The 13759-nt window shown below is 35.9% G+C and overlaps 2 protein-coding genes and 1 pseudogene across 11 annotated transcripts in view; all 3 read right to left on the bottom strand.

Moving 5' to 3' along the window:
• Nucleotides 1–1338, bottom strand: part of LOC131523534 (NACHT, LRR and PYD domains-containing protein 3-like) — a 454982-nt pseudogene extending 453644 nt beyond the window's left edge.
• A 3115-nt stretch (nucleotides 1339–4453) lies between these two features.
• Nucleotides 4454–8781, bottom strand: LOC131523496 (keratinocyte-associated protein 3). Of its 2 annotated transcripts, none has more exons than XM_058749946.1 (6): nucleotides 8512–8617; nucleotides 7929–8113; nucleotides 7112–7171; nucleotides 6439–6639; nucleotides 6192–6326; nucleotides 4454–5496 (listed from the first exon to the last, which is right to left on the bottom strand). In XM_058749946.1, exons 2-6 carry the CDS (start codon nucleotides 8085–8087, stop codon nucleotides 5401–5403), a joined length of 651 nt encoding a protein of 216 aa, XP_058605929.1. In that variant the 5' UTR covers nucleotides 8088–8113; nucleotides 8512–8617; the 3' UTR covers nucleotides 4454–5400. The 2 variants fall into 2 exon arrangements, with proteins under 2 accessions (XP_058605929.1, XP_058605928.1); XM_058749945.1 differs by lacking the exon at nucleotides 8512–8617 and adding an exon at nucleotides 8642–8781 and having other exon boundaries at nucleotides 4499–5496.
• Nucleotides 8782–10643: 1862 nt separating this feature from the next.
• Nucleotides 10644–13759, bottom strand: part of ctbp2a (C-terminal binding protein 2a) — a 54633-nt gene continuing 51517 nt past the window's right edge. For 7 of the 9 annotated variants that reach the window (XM_058748871.1, XM_058748872.1, XM_058748870.1 and 4 more), the window contains one exon: nucleotides 10644–12117. In XM_058748871.1, the coding sequence (XP_058604854.1) occupies nucleotides 11937–12117 (181 nt within the window). In that variant the 3' untranslated portion in view covers nucleotides 10644–11936. The remainder of the gene's footprint in view (nucleotides 12118–13759) is intronic. The other 2 variants (XM_058748868.1, XM_058748869.1) reach the window with 1 other exon arrangement.

Below are 13759 nucleotides of genomic sequence, written 5' to 3' on the forward strand. Positions count from 1 at the left end.
TCATGAATATTAATCACGTTGTTTGCGTTCGCTCAAATTGATTTGCTGAAATCAAAACAGGGACGATAATAGGTGAGCGCCAGCCAATGAGATTGTCGTTTGCGCATTAGTTCCGCCCACTACTAGAGAAACCGGCAGTTCTTAAAAGCTGAAGAATTCCAAAGGAACTCCGTTATTTTGACAGGAAAATACAAGAAAGAATATCGTTTACATGTAGCGCGTCAATTCTGCATGTTATGAAAGACTCACATTAGAGTTTATGGTACGTCAAATACAGCTGCACTGCGCATCCATTCAGATGAACTGAAAAATTAAATTCTAATAATATAATATAGTAACGCCACATATTATTATCAGTAACGGGGGAAACAGTGATTCGTTTGATTACTCATTACTGAAAAAAATAACGCTGTTTATTTATAACGTCGTTATTCCCATCACTGGTAAAAACAGTCTTGATTTTGTCTTTCTCCTCACATCTAGGTTCATGTAAGGGTTTAAAGATGTCATTGTAGTAGATTTTCTCCATCTGTAAAACCTCATGTTCTTCATTCACTTGTTCACTCTCTCCTTCTATGATGTAGAGCTGTGTGTAGATCCTGTTCAGGAGAGTTTGATTTTCTTCTAGTTTCACTGCCTCAAATAAGCTCTCTACTTGTTCTTCATGCTGATTTTGTGTTGATCTTTGACTCTGTCTAATGAGGGTCTGACATTTGGTGTCATTGCAGGTCAGACAGGGCTTCACTGATATGATCACATCATCTTTCTTCACAACAGACACGTTCTTAAATGTGGCTCATATAAAATATATTACATGCACGCACAGTTTTAAGGCAGCTTTTGGTAACTTCATGACTTAACTGACCACGACATTGCATGCACGTAGATTATTTCACGCTTTGATATGAAATGATAAAGGCTACAGCACACGCTGATTGAAGAGCATGCGCTGCAAGAACAGTACCGTTACCGTCTGAAACGTCTCTCGTTTGATGGGATCGTAAAGACGTTCTGCGACTGAATAAATGCATTTCTTGTCAAGAGAAAAGTGAAAGAAACAGCAGTGGTGAGTGGAGTGGCCAACCCTGGCCCCGCCCCTGCGTTAATTGCGTTAAATATTTTTAACGCGTTAAACTGAAAGAAAATTTATCTCCTGCGTTAACGCGCTAATTTTAACAGCACTAGTATTTATATATTCTGTGGAAGGCATAGGATCAAGAAATGTTCGTCCAATCAAAACGCTCTTTCCGAGCATTTTGATTGACTTTCCTACCTGCCTGTCAAAATATGTATATGCATACCTCTGCGCACCCGGTTCACGCAGACAGGATACGTCATCAGCGCGTTCACGTATGCTATGCAGAGAATGGCAGGCAAACATCGACAACCAGATCTTCCTTCCTGGTATTGTAATACTTTTACTAACTGTACTATAAAGTTTTCTCACTGGTGAATGACACATGATGTATTGTAGTAATGTTGTTTCTGATCATCTGATCTGTTTGTGTTCATGCGTTCAGGGGGCGTGGCTTTGGATGGCGATTCACTTTCAGTGCTATTAGGCTAAAGTTAGCATTTTTCAAGATCTCCTACTGCACCTTTAAATCACTCTTCTGGGTATTTGAGAATTGTTAGCAAAAAAAACCCAGCCTATTTATGCATTCACTCACTTTATGGATTTATGAATTGATTGTGTTTGGATTGCATGCGTTTGTGGATTGATGCGTTGACCTGTTTTCAGGTGTACTAACATACCACTCTTACAATTGTGAATTAAGCACCTGTTAACTTAGGAGACGTAACTTTGCAGTCCATTAAAAGAAAAGCAATTCTCATGTGCATGTATTCTAGTGTTGTGCTGAATTTTTACTGAACTTTGGCTTGTCAAACCAGTTTTCCTCTGTAAAGGTGCTTTGAAATATTATATAATGTAAAAAGCACTACACAAATAGAACTAGCTTAACCAACTACCAAAGATTCAAATTTTCAAATTCAACATCTAAATATCTTTTTGAAATGTCTCACTCTAGAAGTTAAATCACATGTAAACTCATTCAGGGTCAGAGGTCACTGTTCCAGCACTCCGATAAAGAGGGTTATCTTCATAGACACACAGCTGGGTTCTGGAGATACTGTTTTGCAGATATTTACACATGCTATTAAACTTTAAATGATGCACGAGAATAAATCCAGAAATGTGTTGGTTCAAACCTACCTGTTTCAATAATGAAGAACAACCTGATGAAAAAGTGTCACATTTGACAAACTGGTTGAATTGTCATCTTCGGGGACGCTTGACTGATTGCACAGACACTATTGGAAGATAGCTGAACTGGATAATGACAATCACTGAATCATCAATAAATTGAATTTAGCTGGAAAAAGACTCTTTGTTATTGTACTCTTGCATTATTGACAAACTATTTTCCTGTAAAGCTGCTTTTATCTGCATTGTATAAAGCGCTATATAAGGTGGCATGACTTGATTTATATTTTTACCTGTAAGAGAGGAAAACAATGTTAGTCATGAGTGAAACACCTGCACAGGTGAAGCAGTTTTCCTCATTTCTGAATATGTCCACAAATGCAAACACAAAAGTGTGTTTACAGTATTGCTCTCACTTTACTTGAGCTAAAATGCACAATTAATTATGTCTTAAAATGCATGAACACTACAGTTGTCAACTACAGTTGAAAAATGTCAACAAGCTGCAGTAGTGATATGTATAAAAATGCAGGTGAGAATGAAACAATGTTCCTCAAAAGTTGTATTAAGTTCTTCTCAAATGTGAAAGAATCATTTACTTGCCAGTAAGATTATAGCCTATCTGTTCAGTATTTTCAGAAGCTTGCTTAAAAAAAAAAGTGTGCATCTCATCTCATTTTCTTTGTTGATGGTTGATGGTGGACAAACAGCAGGCACGACTGTGATAATACTTTTACAGTTCACTAAACAAGTAGTTATCGACTAACTTACGTTTTAGACAGAATATCACCGTTACTTTGTCTATTTTTGCTCCGTAATATTTAAAAATATTTCAACACGAACCAAAACATTTGCACGTCTCTTGAGCAAACCGAAGTTGTACTTCTCTATTCTCAAATTGATGCTTCCTCGTTTCTTCGTCTTCAAGCCTGTGACCCGGAAAACGGTCAAAGTTGAAAGACATCCCAGTTCTCTAATTGCAATGTGAGGAGGCGAGGAACGAGGAGTGAAGGAGTCTTCCAGAGGAGCTGTGAGTGAGGATGCACAGGTGTATCCTATGCGGAAGAATTTCTTGTTGAAAAACTTGATGCACATGTAAATTTTCCTCCCCCTTCACGTCTGTCATCATAATTTGAATTTATGTTTTACCTTTGCGGTTTAAATAAACTATAGGCCTACATCTCATATATTTCAACAGGGTATCTTGCTTTATTAATATGAATGTTAAATAACCAAACTATAACAACATGAACACTGAAGAGACGCGTGAGTGATCAAGAATATTCCAAATGTACAAATAAGCATTCCTTTGATTTTTCCGTTGTCATTTTCTTTCCTTGCATCCTAAGGGCGGCGAGGAAAGGAAACAAAGATGCACAAATAAGAAATGAAAAGCGTTTCTATGACAACAAGTCCTCGTAGAACTTGTAACCACATCTTGTAAACCGGGAATGTTCTGAGAGCTTCTGGTGCGTTCAAGTTTACCCTGGAAATTCGTATTTAGAGCGAGAATCAACTGGGCATGTCCTGGGGACCAGTTTCAAACTCTGGCACAGAGCAAGGATGCATATTTAATTGATCACATTGAGTAAATTAATCTAGAATTAAATTATATTTTATATATTATGAAGTTTAAATATTTTTGTCTGCAGTTACACTGTGCACGTATAACAACAGCAAAATAAAATAGGTAAAATATCTAATAACATAACATATAGCCAAATTTATTAGACTATTGGTTTATAAAATAAAACTCTCAAACTATATTTCAGCGTATGTTTGTTTTTATGTATTTTTCTCTTTATTGTGCTAAAATAATAAAGTAATAAGCATTAAGTTTGGAGTCTGATAATCTAGTCAGTAGATAACTAGGTTTTTGTCAGCAGATGTCCAGCAATCCAACAGGTGCAGTGAAGTGAATAAGGTCAGCTTTACCATAACACTGAGGACACATCATCAACTTGAATTAAACAGAGCCAGTGTGAGATCACAGTGTATCTAACAAAGCGTCAGTCAAAGTAGGTCTTTAGAAAATGTTGCTCATCCAACTTCAGAGGGTCAAATAACTTAATTGTTGAAATTTTTAAAACTACAATTTTATGCTATAGGTAACTGCATTTTAGATAATTGTTCATAAGACTACTAAAAACATTAAAATATAGAAAATATGTACTTTGTTCTTGGTTAAATAAAGCTTAGATTTAAAAGAGTAACATTCACAATTTTTGGTGGAATCTAAAATGAAATTACTGTATCTGCATATCGAAACATTTCACAGGCTTATGTAAACAATTATTAATTATGGAGCATGTTTACATTGAGAAAAGATTCTGAAAACAATTTTTAGATTATGTATTTATTCAAATACAACGCACACTAATAACAAGAATATAATACAGTGTGAAAAAGTAATAAAATGAAATGCAGACAGCAGTGCTTTACCTCTCTGAACTGAGATGAGGGACTTTTGAATAATCTGTCAGGAATTAAACAAAATTGCAGTTCTCTAAACACACAAACACAGTCTTTTGAAATGAACTATAATGCATCATGTAGAGGGAAATCCCTTTGCTTTCACAGTGTCAGGCACATCACTATGTCAATATTTAACGCCTTTAATCACACTGGATTATCTGTGAATGTGAGATTTTCTCTGCATCATTAAATCCAACTCATATTAACATGTCTCACGGCGCTCTGGCACACTCTCTATACTGCATACTGGAATATCTGAATGACTACCGGCTATAGAGAGCTCAGTCTGTGGCACATTAGCTATTAAAACAGCTGCTTTAAAGTTAACTAAATATTTTTGTCACAATAACATCTCGTATAAAAAAAATACAAATAGTCACTTTAGAAAAATCACCATCTTAATTTTGAAATTATGCACAAGTTGGGTGTTTCAATGTAAACAAGAACCACAAAACATAACTCCAGATACAGTTTCAGAAAACAACACAATGGATATAATGATGTTTTCAGCTTAATTACAGTCAACATATGTGGACTGAAAACATTCCATCTGATTGGAGTTCAACTGACAAAGTCTGTATCATAACCTCAGTGCTTCAAATCATCTACCGTTATCAATTAATGCAAATTCAGAATGTAAACTCCGCAAACTACTATTATGATCCGTTTCACTACACCGCATTTAATTAAACTTCCACCTTAACCTTGGGACTGTCTCTCTAAGCGCTGGCGGAGTGATGTGCAATGAGACGCTCTCCTTGAGTCGCGTGGTCTTGGTCCATCTTTGATCTTGATGCCAGTGCCTCCTCTTCCAGCTGTTATGAAATAAAATCACATTGATTAAAAAGAGGCCGTATTATAATTTTTTAAATCACTGATCACTTCTAATTACAGATTTACTAGATTTTCCACTCTCTGACCCTTAGAATTACATTGGCTATGTTTTGAACTGATAAATGTATACTCTGAATGCAATGCAAGTTAAATGCAAGATAAATGCTTTATTCTGCCTTAAAGGCATAGTTCACCCTAAAATGAACAAAACACCCAAAATTGCATGTAAGTGTTTCTTCATCAGAACAGATTGGGAGAAATGTAGCATATTATCACTTGCTCACCAATGGATCCTCTGCAGTGAATGGGTGCCGTCAGAATGAGAGTCCAAACAGCTGATAAAAACATCACAGTAATCCACACTACTCCAGTCCATTATTCTGACGGCACCCATTCACTGCAGAGGATCCACTGGTGAGCAAGTGATGGAATGTTACATTTCTCCAAATCTGTTCCCATGAAGAAACAAACTCATCTATACCGTGGATGGTAAATTTTCATTTTTGAGTGAACAACTCCTTTAAATGCATAAATGTATATGTAAAGAGCTCAGAACCCTACCAAATCATTTACATAATCTGTTAGAGGTTCATGAAAAATCCCTATGAAAATTACTATGGTTTTAAACAGCAGGTTCATTCAGTTGAGCTGACTGCATGAATATTGAGAGATGTACCTGCTCTCTGATGTAGTTTTGAGCACAGGGTCCAATGCCTCTTAGCTGGAGACCTACAATAAAGCACCACACAGACAGTCCAGCCTCAAGTGCAGTGAATGCAGAACAGGTGAACCACAGAGCAAGAGTTGTGTCCTGGAAGAGAAACAGCAGTCCAGTCTTCACATACAAGATGAAAATTCAAACTCGTTCATTTATATTTAATTTATCTCAAACACACCACATGCATTTCAATAGACTGACTCACATAGATGCGAGTGGCATCGAAAGGACAGTTGGCGATGACCGGAGATCGTGCATTTACAGGCATGTTAGTGGAATTATTACATCCTTTCATGAGCGTGCTTCCGTCAGCTGAAATGGTCATACTGATTGCCAAAATCAGCCCCACTAAACACGCCAGCGAGAGAAAGGCGTTCAGAAAGGAACTCACTAACAGTCCAATGTGCTAAAGGAAGCAGAAGAACAGAGCTGTGTTAAACACTACAGAGAGAGTGCGTGGTATTTTATGGTATTTTTGCATTGGTATACAGAACAATAATGTTGATAAGATAGTGTGACTATACGTCCTCTTTTTTTCCCCAGACATGGAAAAATTACTAAATCATCCAAAATGTCCAGGTTTTGGCTTTGTTTTCATACTCATCTCAAAAAGAGAACATATATATATATATATATATATGTATATTAGTATTATAAATTTGTGTACTATTTGTTGTTTATTTTTGTAATAGTAATTTATAAAAGCCCTCCTAGGGACAAGTGTTGCGAATTAGCTTTGGCTCTAAGCACTATGGTACATGCATGGGATGCCTGTTGTTTCAGTTTCATCTATGTTTATTGCATCTGTCCCTAACAAATAAAACATAAATAAAATAAAATAAAATAAAATATATTCAACCTAGATTAGGCCTGCTTACCAGTTTCAAGTTGGTAATATTCCTTGACACCAATATTGCAACAATTCCACTTGCAATGCTCTGAGAAAAACATTTTAACATGATTAGGTTTGAGATTTTTCTTATTCTGTGGGAAAATTTACAAATGTTAAAACAACTCAGGAACCCCAACAAGATCAGTGTGTTAAATATGTGAAGTTTTATAAGCAATCTTCTAAACAGCTAGGCAATAGTTCGCCAAAAAAAAAAGAAAGAAAATTTGTTGAAAATGTATTCACCCTCAGGCCATCCAAGATGTATATGAGTTTGTTTCTTAATCATAATAGATTTGGAAAAATTTAGATCCTCTGCAGTGAATGGGTGCCGTCAGAACAAGAGTCCACTCCAAACAATAATCCACAAGCATTCCACACGACTCCAGTACATCAATTAATGTCTTGTGAAGCAAAAAGCTGCATATTGGTAATAAACAAATAGATCATTAAGATATTTTTTTACTTTAAACAAGTCCTCCATCCATAATATTGCTTTCACCAGTGAAAAAGATTATCTCATCTGAATCAGATGAAGAATCTACAACATGGATGATCTGAGGGCGAGTAAAATTAGTGAAGATTTTCATATTTGCGTGAAATATTCCTTAAGTCAATACGCAGACAACTAATGCAGCACACCCAAAGTAGTAGCAAATTCTTTGATTTACATTCACAGATTTATATTCTCGAGATTCAGAAAGCACCACTTATTGGAGATTAAGCCTACATGCATGAGTTGAATCAGCATCATTTAGGAGCCACAGATGGGACATGACAAAATATACAGAAGCACAACCACTCACCAGCAGTCCTGAGGTGACGGAGATGATGTTTGATGCGGTATATTCTGTTGAGATCTCATTGCTGGGTTTGGATACATGGCGTAACACGCTGCCATGGACAATGGCACTCAGGATGAAATTAACATGACCGATGACAATGAGGGTCAATCCTTTCTTCATCAGCCGCCCAGGGCCCTTCTGCTTGTCTAGAATATAGCATACTTTCATACAGTGGACTTAAAAGTCACACCTAAAAATTTAATTGCATCAGAAAACCTTTTTTTTTTTTTCTCTCAGAACAAACTAAACGTTTATTATGAAGTGTTGCTCCAGTGGATTTGATTTATTTTTAAATGTATTTGACAAACATTTTAAGTGCTACCTCAATAAATTTTTAAAAAAGACTTGTAATACATATCAACTGATTTACATAGTTTATAACATTTATAGTTGTGTATGAAGTATAACTGTCACGCAAATCCCATTTTCATACAAATCTGATTTAGTGCAAAATATTGTTCCTAAAGGTTTATTCAGCTGGTAAATATTCTTTTCTACAGTGAATAGAAATGAGGAGAATGTAAACAATACAACAGACGCGTACTTCACGAGAACACATAACTGATTGTCGGAGGATTTCTTTCTCTGGACACGGTTTTTTACGGCTTGAGTTAAACTATAAATCACGTAGAATTCCCGCACCTGCAATAAAAAGAAATAAATGACCGTCTTACCGAAATCACACATATCCGTATCCGTGAATTTGATTCCAGGTTAGAAGCAAAAACTTGGCTACCAACCGCAGTTTCCTCCCTTCATGCTTGATGACGTCACGCACGACTCACCTGTGCAGCGGAAGTGGGAGGAGCCAGAATACAAAGGTCATTCAACGCGAATCCAAAAGAGCTCAAATCTCTCTTATTTTCTTAAAAGGTGAAACGAAAAGGTGATATTCTGATTTAGTCATTTAGCAGACGCTTTTATCCAAAGCGACTTACAAATGAGGTCAATGGAAGCAATTAAAATCAACAAAAGAGCAATGATATGTGCTATGACAAGTCAGTTAGCTTAAGGCAGTACACGTAGCAAGGTTTTTTTAAAAAAAATTATATAATAAATAAAAAGAAAACAGATAGAATAGAAAAGGAATAGAGCAAGCTAGTGTTAGAGGCATTTTTTGCTTTTGTTAATTGTAAAATAAATAAAAAGAAAACAAATAGATAGAATACAAAAAGATTAGAAAAGCTAGTGTTAGGTTTTTACACACACACTCAACCTATGTTAGTCACATATTATTGACCTATATTTAGTAGTCACAGATTTTCTCTTTAATTCTCTGTAACTCTTAATTTCATTTAATTTTGCAAGTTGAAAAATAATGTTGGTAAATTATATGCATTTGAAAAATTTTGTTTTGCAATAGTTAATATGTGATACTATATAAACGTATGCTTTATGTTTTTTTTTTTTTTTGCATTTCATTGCATTGCATTGCATTGTGCCATTGTATTGGTCAAACTTGCATCTGGGAATACTCTAGCTTTCCATTACATTCACAAGGATTTTACCGGATGGTGATGCACCTCACATGACCAAATGCTCTATCCAAGAATAGATTTAGTTTCATGACATTCACTGTAGCACTAATACACTGTCTGGCATCTGTCTGTTCATGTGAACTATTCAAATTATGACAGCATTGATCTACTAAGATGCATAGAACAATGCCAGTGTCCAAAGTCCTGTCATATCTGAACGCCACACCCCACAATATCAGCACTAAGCAAATACTGGAGTGAAAGCAAGTGAGGACAAAACACAGGCATATCGGGTAAACAAGATAATATCTGAATATTGAAAAAGGAATAGGCTAAATTTACAGAACACACAAAATATGAACATTTTATTGTCAAATTATATCAGAATGTTAAATATATTCAAACAATTTACTTAGGAAATAATTTACTAAACTATATTGTATGTTTTCATGCAGTACGGTTATTTAAAAATAACTTTTTAATAGCATAATTTAACAATTTAAAATAATTTGATTTTAATTTTTTTTTTATAACAGTGAATAAGATAGCATTTTAATGATTTAGCCAGAAATAACAAATTAAAATGTATAAATGGGGGTATAAATATGACAATGACCCCAAAAAGCCAATTGTCACATGCCGTGAATGTCACAATGTCAATATAAAATGACACTACAGGAATAAATGTATTAGGTTATCAATGATTTATAAATAATTGTTCAAAGTTTTTAGAGAGAAGCTCTGAAATTGTCTTCGCAGATGCCGCTGGCTTTGACATGTTGTATCTAATGCAATGATAGGGTTTATTTTTGGTAAAGACGGACAGAAACTAGCCTTAAAACACACATACATACACAAATAAATAAATAAAATATATTATCATAAATATATAGATATTTTTGTAATCTTGAAACCCCCCAAAATGCATAAGCGTGATTTGTTTATTTATTTTTAAATGTTCTCATTTTTTTTTTTTGTAAAAGACTAGTTTCTCTTTTTTTTATTTTACCAAAAGTATGCACATAAATATGAGTGAACATTATCAGTGCATAAAAAACCTAGAAATCCAGATCCACAGCGACCCCTTGTGGCGTCCTGACGCGTGCAGGGGTCATTTGAAGGTCATTGCATACTGCAAATCCTGCCAGACCTTCATAAATGTGTGTGTAAAGCAAGACAAACACACAAGCACAGTATAGAAAGTCAGAATGGTATTTTTTATTTGAACTGTACTGTATGCTAAATGTTCACCTCGGTACAATAAACAAATACAAATACTCACACTAAAAACCAAACCTACAGTTCCAGAACCAACCTGACTGGAGTTGGCCGAGGACCTCAGAATATTGCATATAAACAACACAATGAGCTCCGAACAGTGCGCTTCCACATAAAGAACCCAAAATGAAAAGGAACCGGGAGAGGATCACAGGAAAGTATGGTTACAAAAACATTAAACTAGACAATACAAATCTAATTTAACTGCCATACATTCAACACCAAAAACGCACTGGATGTCAGATCTATAAAAAATACCTCGGGTAGGCTGACGGGAAGGAGCGAATATTTAGACGGGGCTGTCGTGTGTTTCGGAGTAACCGGTAAATGTTCTTCCTGAGACAGGGGCGGTTTTTCACTCCAGTCCCTTTTCTGTGTGAGCTGCCATCTATTTATTTATTTATTTATTTTTTGAAAGCAAACGCAAAATCAAAATTATGTCCCTCACGGTGACGTTCACTCAAATCCAAATTGAAGTTTTTGGAAACTGACATCTTAAAACCTGACGCAGTTTGTATTTTAAATCCTGCAAACTCATTTTGAACCGAAACGAATGGATATATCAGTAAAATAGTGTGCTCTTGGGTCTTAAAGAGGACTCGTTTCTGAGCTGGTGCTTGTTGAATTTGTGCAATTCTGTAAACAAGAGGTCAGCTATGCAAAATGTTGGAAAAAAGCTAATAATTAATCTTCATTTTTGCCCAAGAACCGCCTTTACCTCTCTGTTCTCTTAATAGATACACTGTATATATATTTTTTTCATTATCAAGCACTTTTAACATTCAAACAAGGACAAGCACTAATTCTGTGGATGTAAAGAAAGAAACTGTTATGAGTTTTGTTTAGGGGCCCAAACAAGGCGAAGAGGAAGAAGTGCATGGCATCTGATAACTGTCAACGTTTCGAACTCTGTAAGTGGTGCATGAGGAAAGAGGTGTGGCCTTTGTCATGCCACGCCCCCGACAAAGAAAGCACCGCCCACCTGTTTCAAAAACAGGTGGAAATGATGTCCTCCCCTCACAAGAACAACAGAAACAACCTGGGTTAAAACGGAAATGAATGGAAAAACACTGAAACTGAAAACAAGACGGTGGAGAGACGTCCGTGAAGCATGTCTCCGGTGCAGCTAGCGGCAGCTGATTGCTTGTTCACCCATTCACTGTCTCTTAGTCTCTTTGATTTGCTGAATGACTGTCGGTCAGTGGTCAGGTGGTTATGACTTGGCGAGGTGTTCTCTATGGTCGTTGTGTTTGAGGAGCTGGGTGGGGGACGGGGCGAGGCTGGGCTGGGTGCCCAGCGGCAGGGGATGGGCACTAGGCACCCCGCCGGGCATCATGCCCTCTATCTGTCCACCCATGCCACCAGGAGACACACCCACCACACCAGGAGGAAACCTGGGAAAATACAGAGGAAAGAGAGGTATAATGAGGTCGCCTGCTTTATGCGCCGCCCTTTACCACATGATTATACACTTAAAAACTTCACTTTGGCTGAGAAATATTTTTTTTAATTTATACTCTAGCAAAAGTTTGACCACATTTGATTGAAAGTTTCTCATGTTTCTTTAAAAAAAATAATTTGATCTCAAAACTTTAGCTTTAATGCTTAAAATTAATTTTGCAGACAAAAACAAAATCACTGCTATATTTCTCTACTGCTCAAAAGCTTGGGACCAGCAAAAAGGGATTAAATTGATCAAAAGTGACAAAGACGTTTTATAATGTTATAAAAGATTTCAAATAATGAACAAAACAATTTAACTGTCTATTCATCAAATGATCTTCAAAAAAATGTATCCTATTATTATTATCCTATCTATTAAGCAGCACAACTGTTTTCAACATAGATAATAACAATAAGGCCCAGTTTCACAGGCAGGGCTTAGACTAAGCCAGGATTAGGCCATTGTTCAATTAGGACATTTAAGTCATTTTTATAAACGTGCCTCAGAAAAAAACATTACTGGTGTGCATCTAAAGACAAAACATAGGCACTGATATGTTTTAAGATCAGTCAGTGCAAGTTTCTTTCAGTTGAAACAGCTCAGACTTACATTTTAGTCCTGGGGCCTGTTCCATAAAAGACGCTAAGAAAAGTGGGGATTAAAGTCCAAAACCTGACTTGAAATAGCCTAACAAATCAATCGGGACTAAAGCGGTTTCATAAGCGACAATTTAAGTTCACGCAATCTCACTAATTCGAGCCAGGTTCAGTGAGTCAGGATAATTTGATGTGCACGCTTATTCTTAAGCAGCCCTTAATGTCGATCATGGATCAAATCGATCCACCATGGCAAACAGCGAATATTTGTGTTGTTTAATGCATTTGAGACGTTATGTTTTCCTCAGTGTATAACTGACAAGTCAGAGGTATATTTTTCATCTGTAAATGTTAGAAAGTAATGCAAATATATCCATTTTGCTGTCAGGAGTGGGCGAGGCTTAGTGAGCGAACGAGCGCTGCTGAGCACATGCGCGCAACACAGACGGAGCAGAATAGAATAATAGCGCAAGAATTCAGAATACAATATACATTCTGCTCAAATATTTGTTGTTGGACATTAAATGTGACATATAATTTCAATCCTACTTATAAGTGTATTTTTATGATAGCAGTAACTGTAAATCAAATGTAAGCTGGCTAATACAGCCATACTAGCTCAAATGAGTTAAATGTGTGTTCCTCTTATCAGTTAAAATGTAGTCTGATTTCTATTATTTATTTAATTTTTAATTCAGTGATTTTAACTTTTGATTTAGTGTTTTTAATGCTTTAAAGAGCCATTTTAGATTGCAATGTTTTATGTTCTAATAACCATAAAAGGTGCAGCTGTCATAAATTCAGAGAGAAAGGCTGCATGGCTAGAAACTTCTGATCAACTAAATGTGCAAGTAGCAACTATGTTAAAATGTCATTAGCCTATTTTGGCAACAATATATTAAATACAGTTGGTTGTAGCCTATTTTTTATTTATTTGATTATTTAAGGTGTATTTTCTGTATAGGCTACTTTTATTTTTGGACTAATAATAAAGTC

Source organism: Onychostoma macrolepis, chromosome 17 (assembly GCF_012432095.1).
Source record: "Onychostoma macrolepis isolate SWU-2019 chromosome 17, ASM1243209v1, whole genome shotgun sequence".
Lineage (NCBI taxonomy): Eukaryota > Metazoa > Chordata > Actinopteri > Cypriniformes > Cyprinidae > Onychostoma > Onychostoma macrolepis.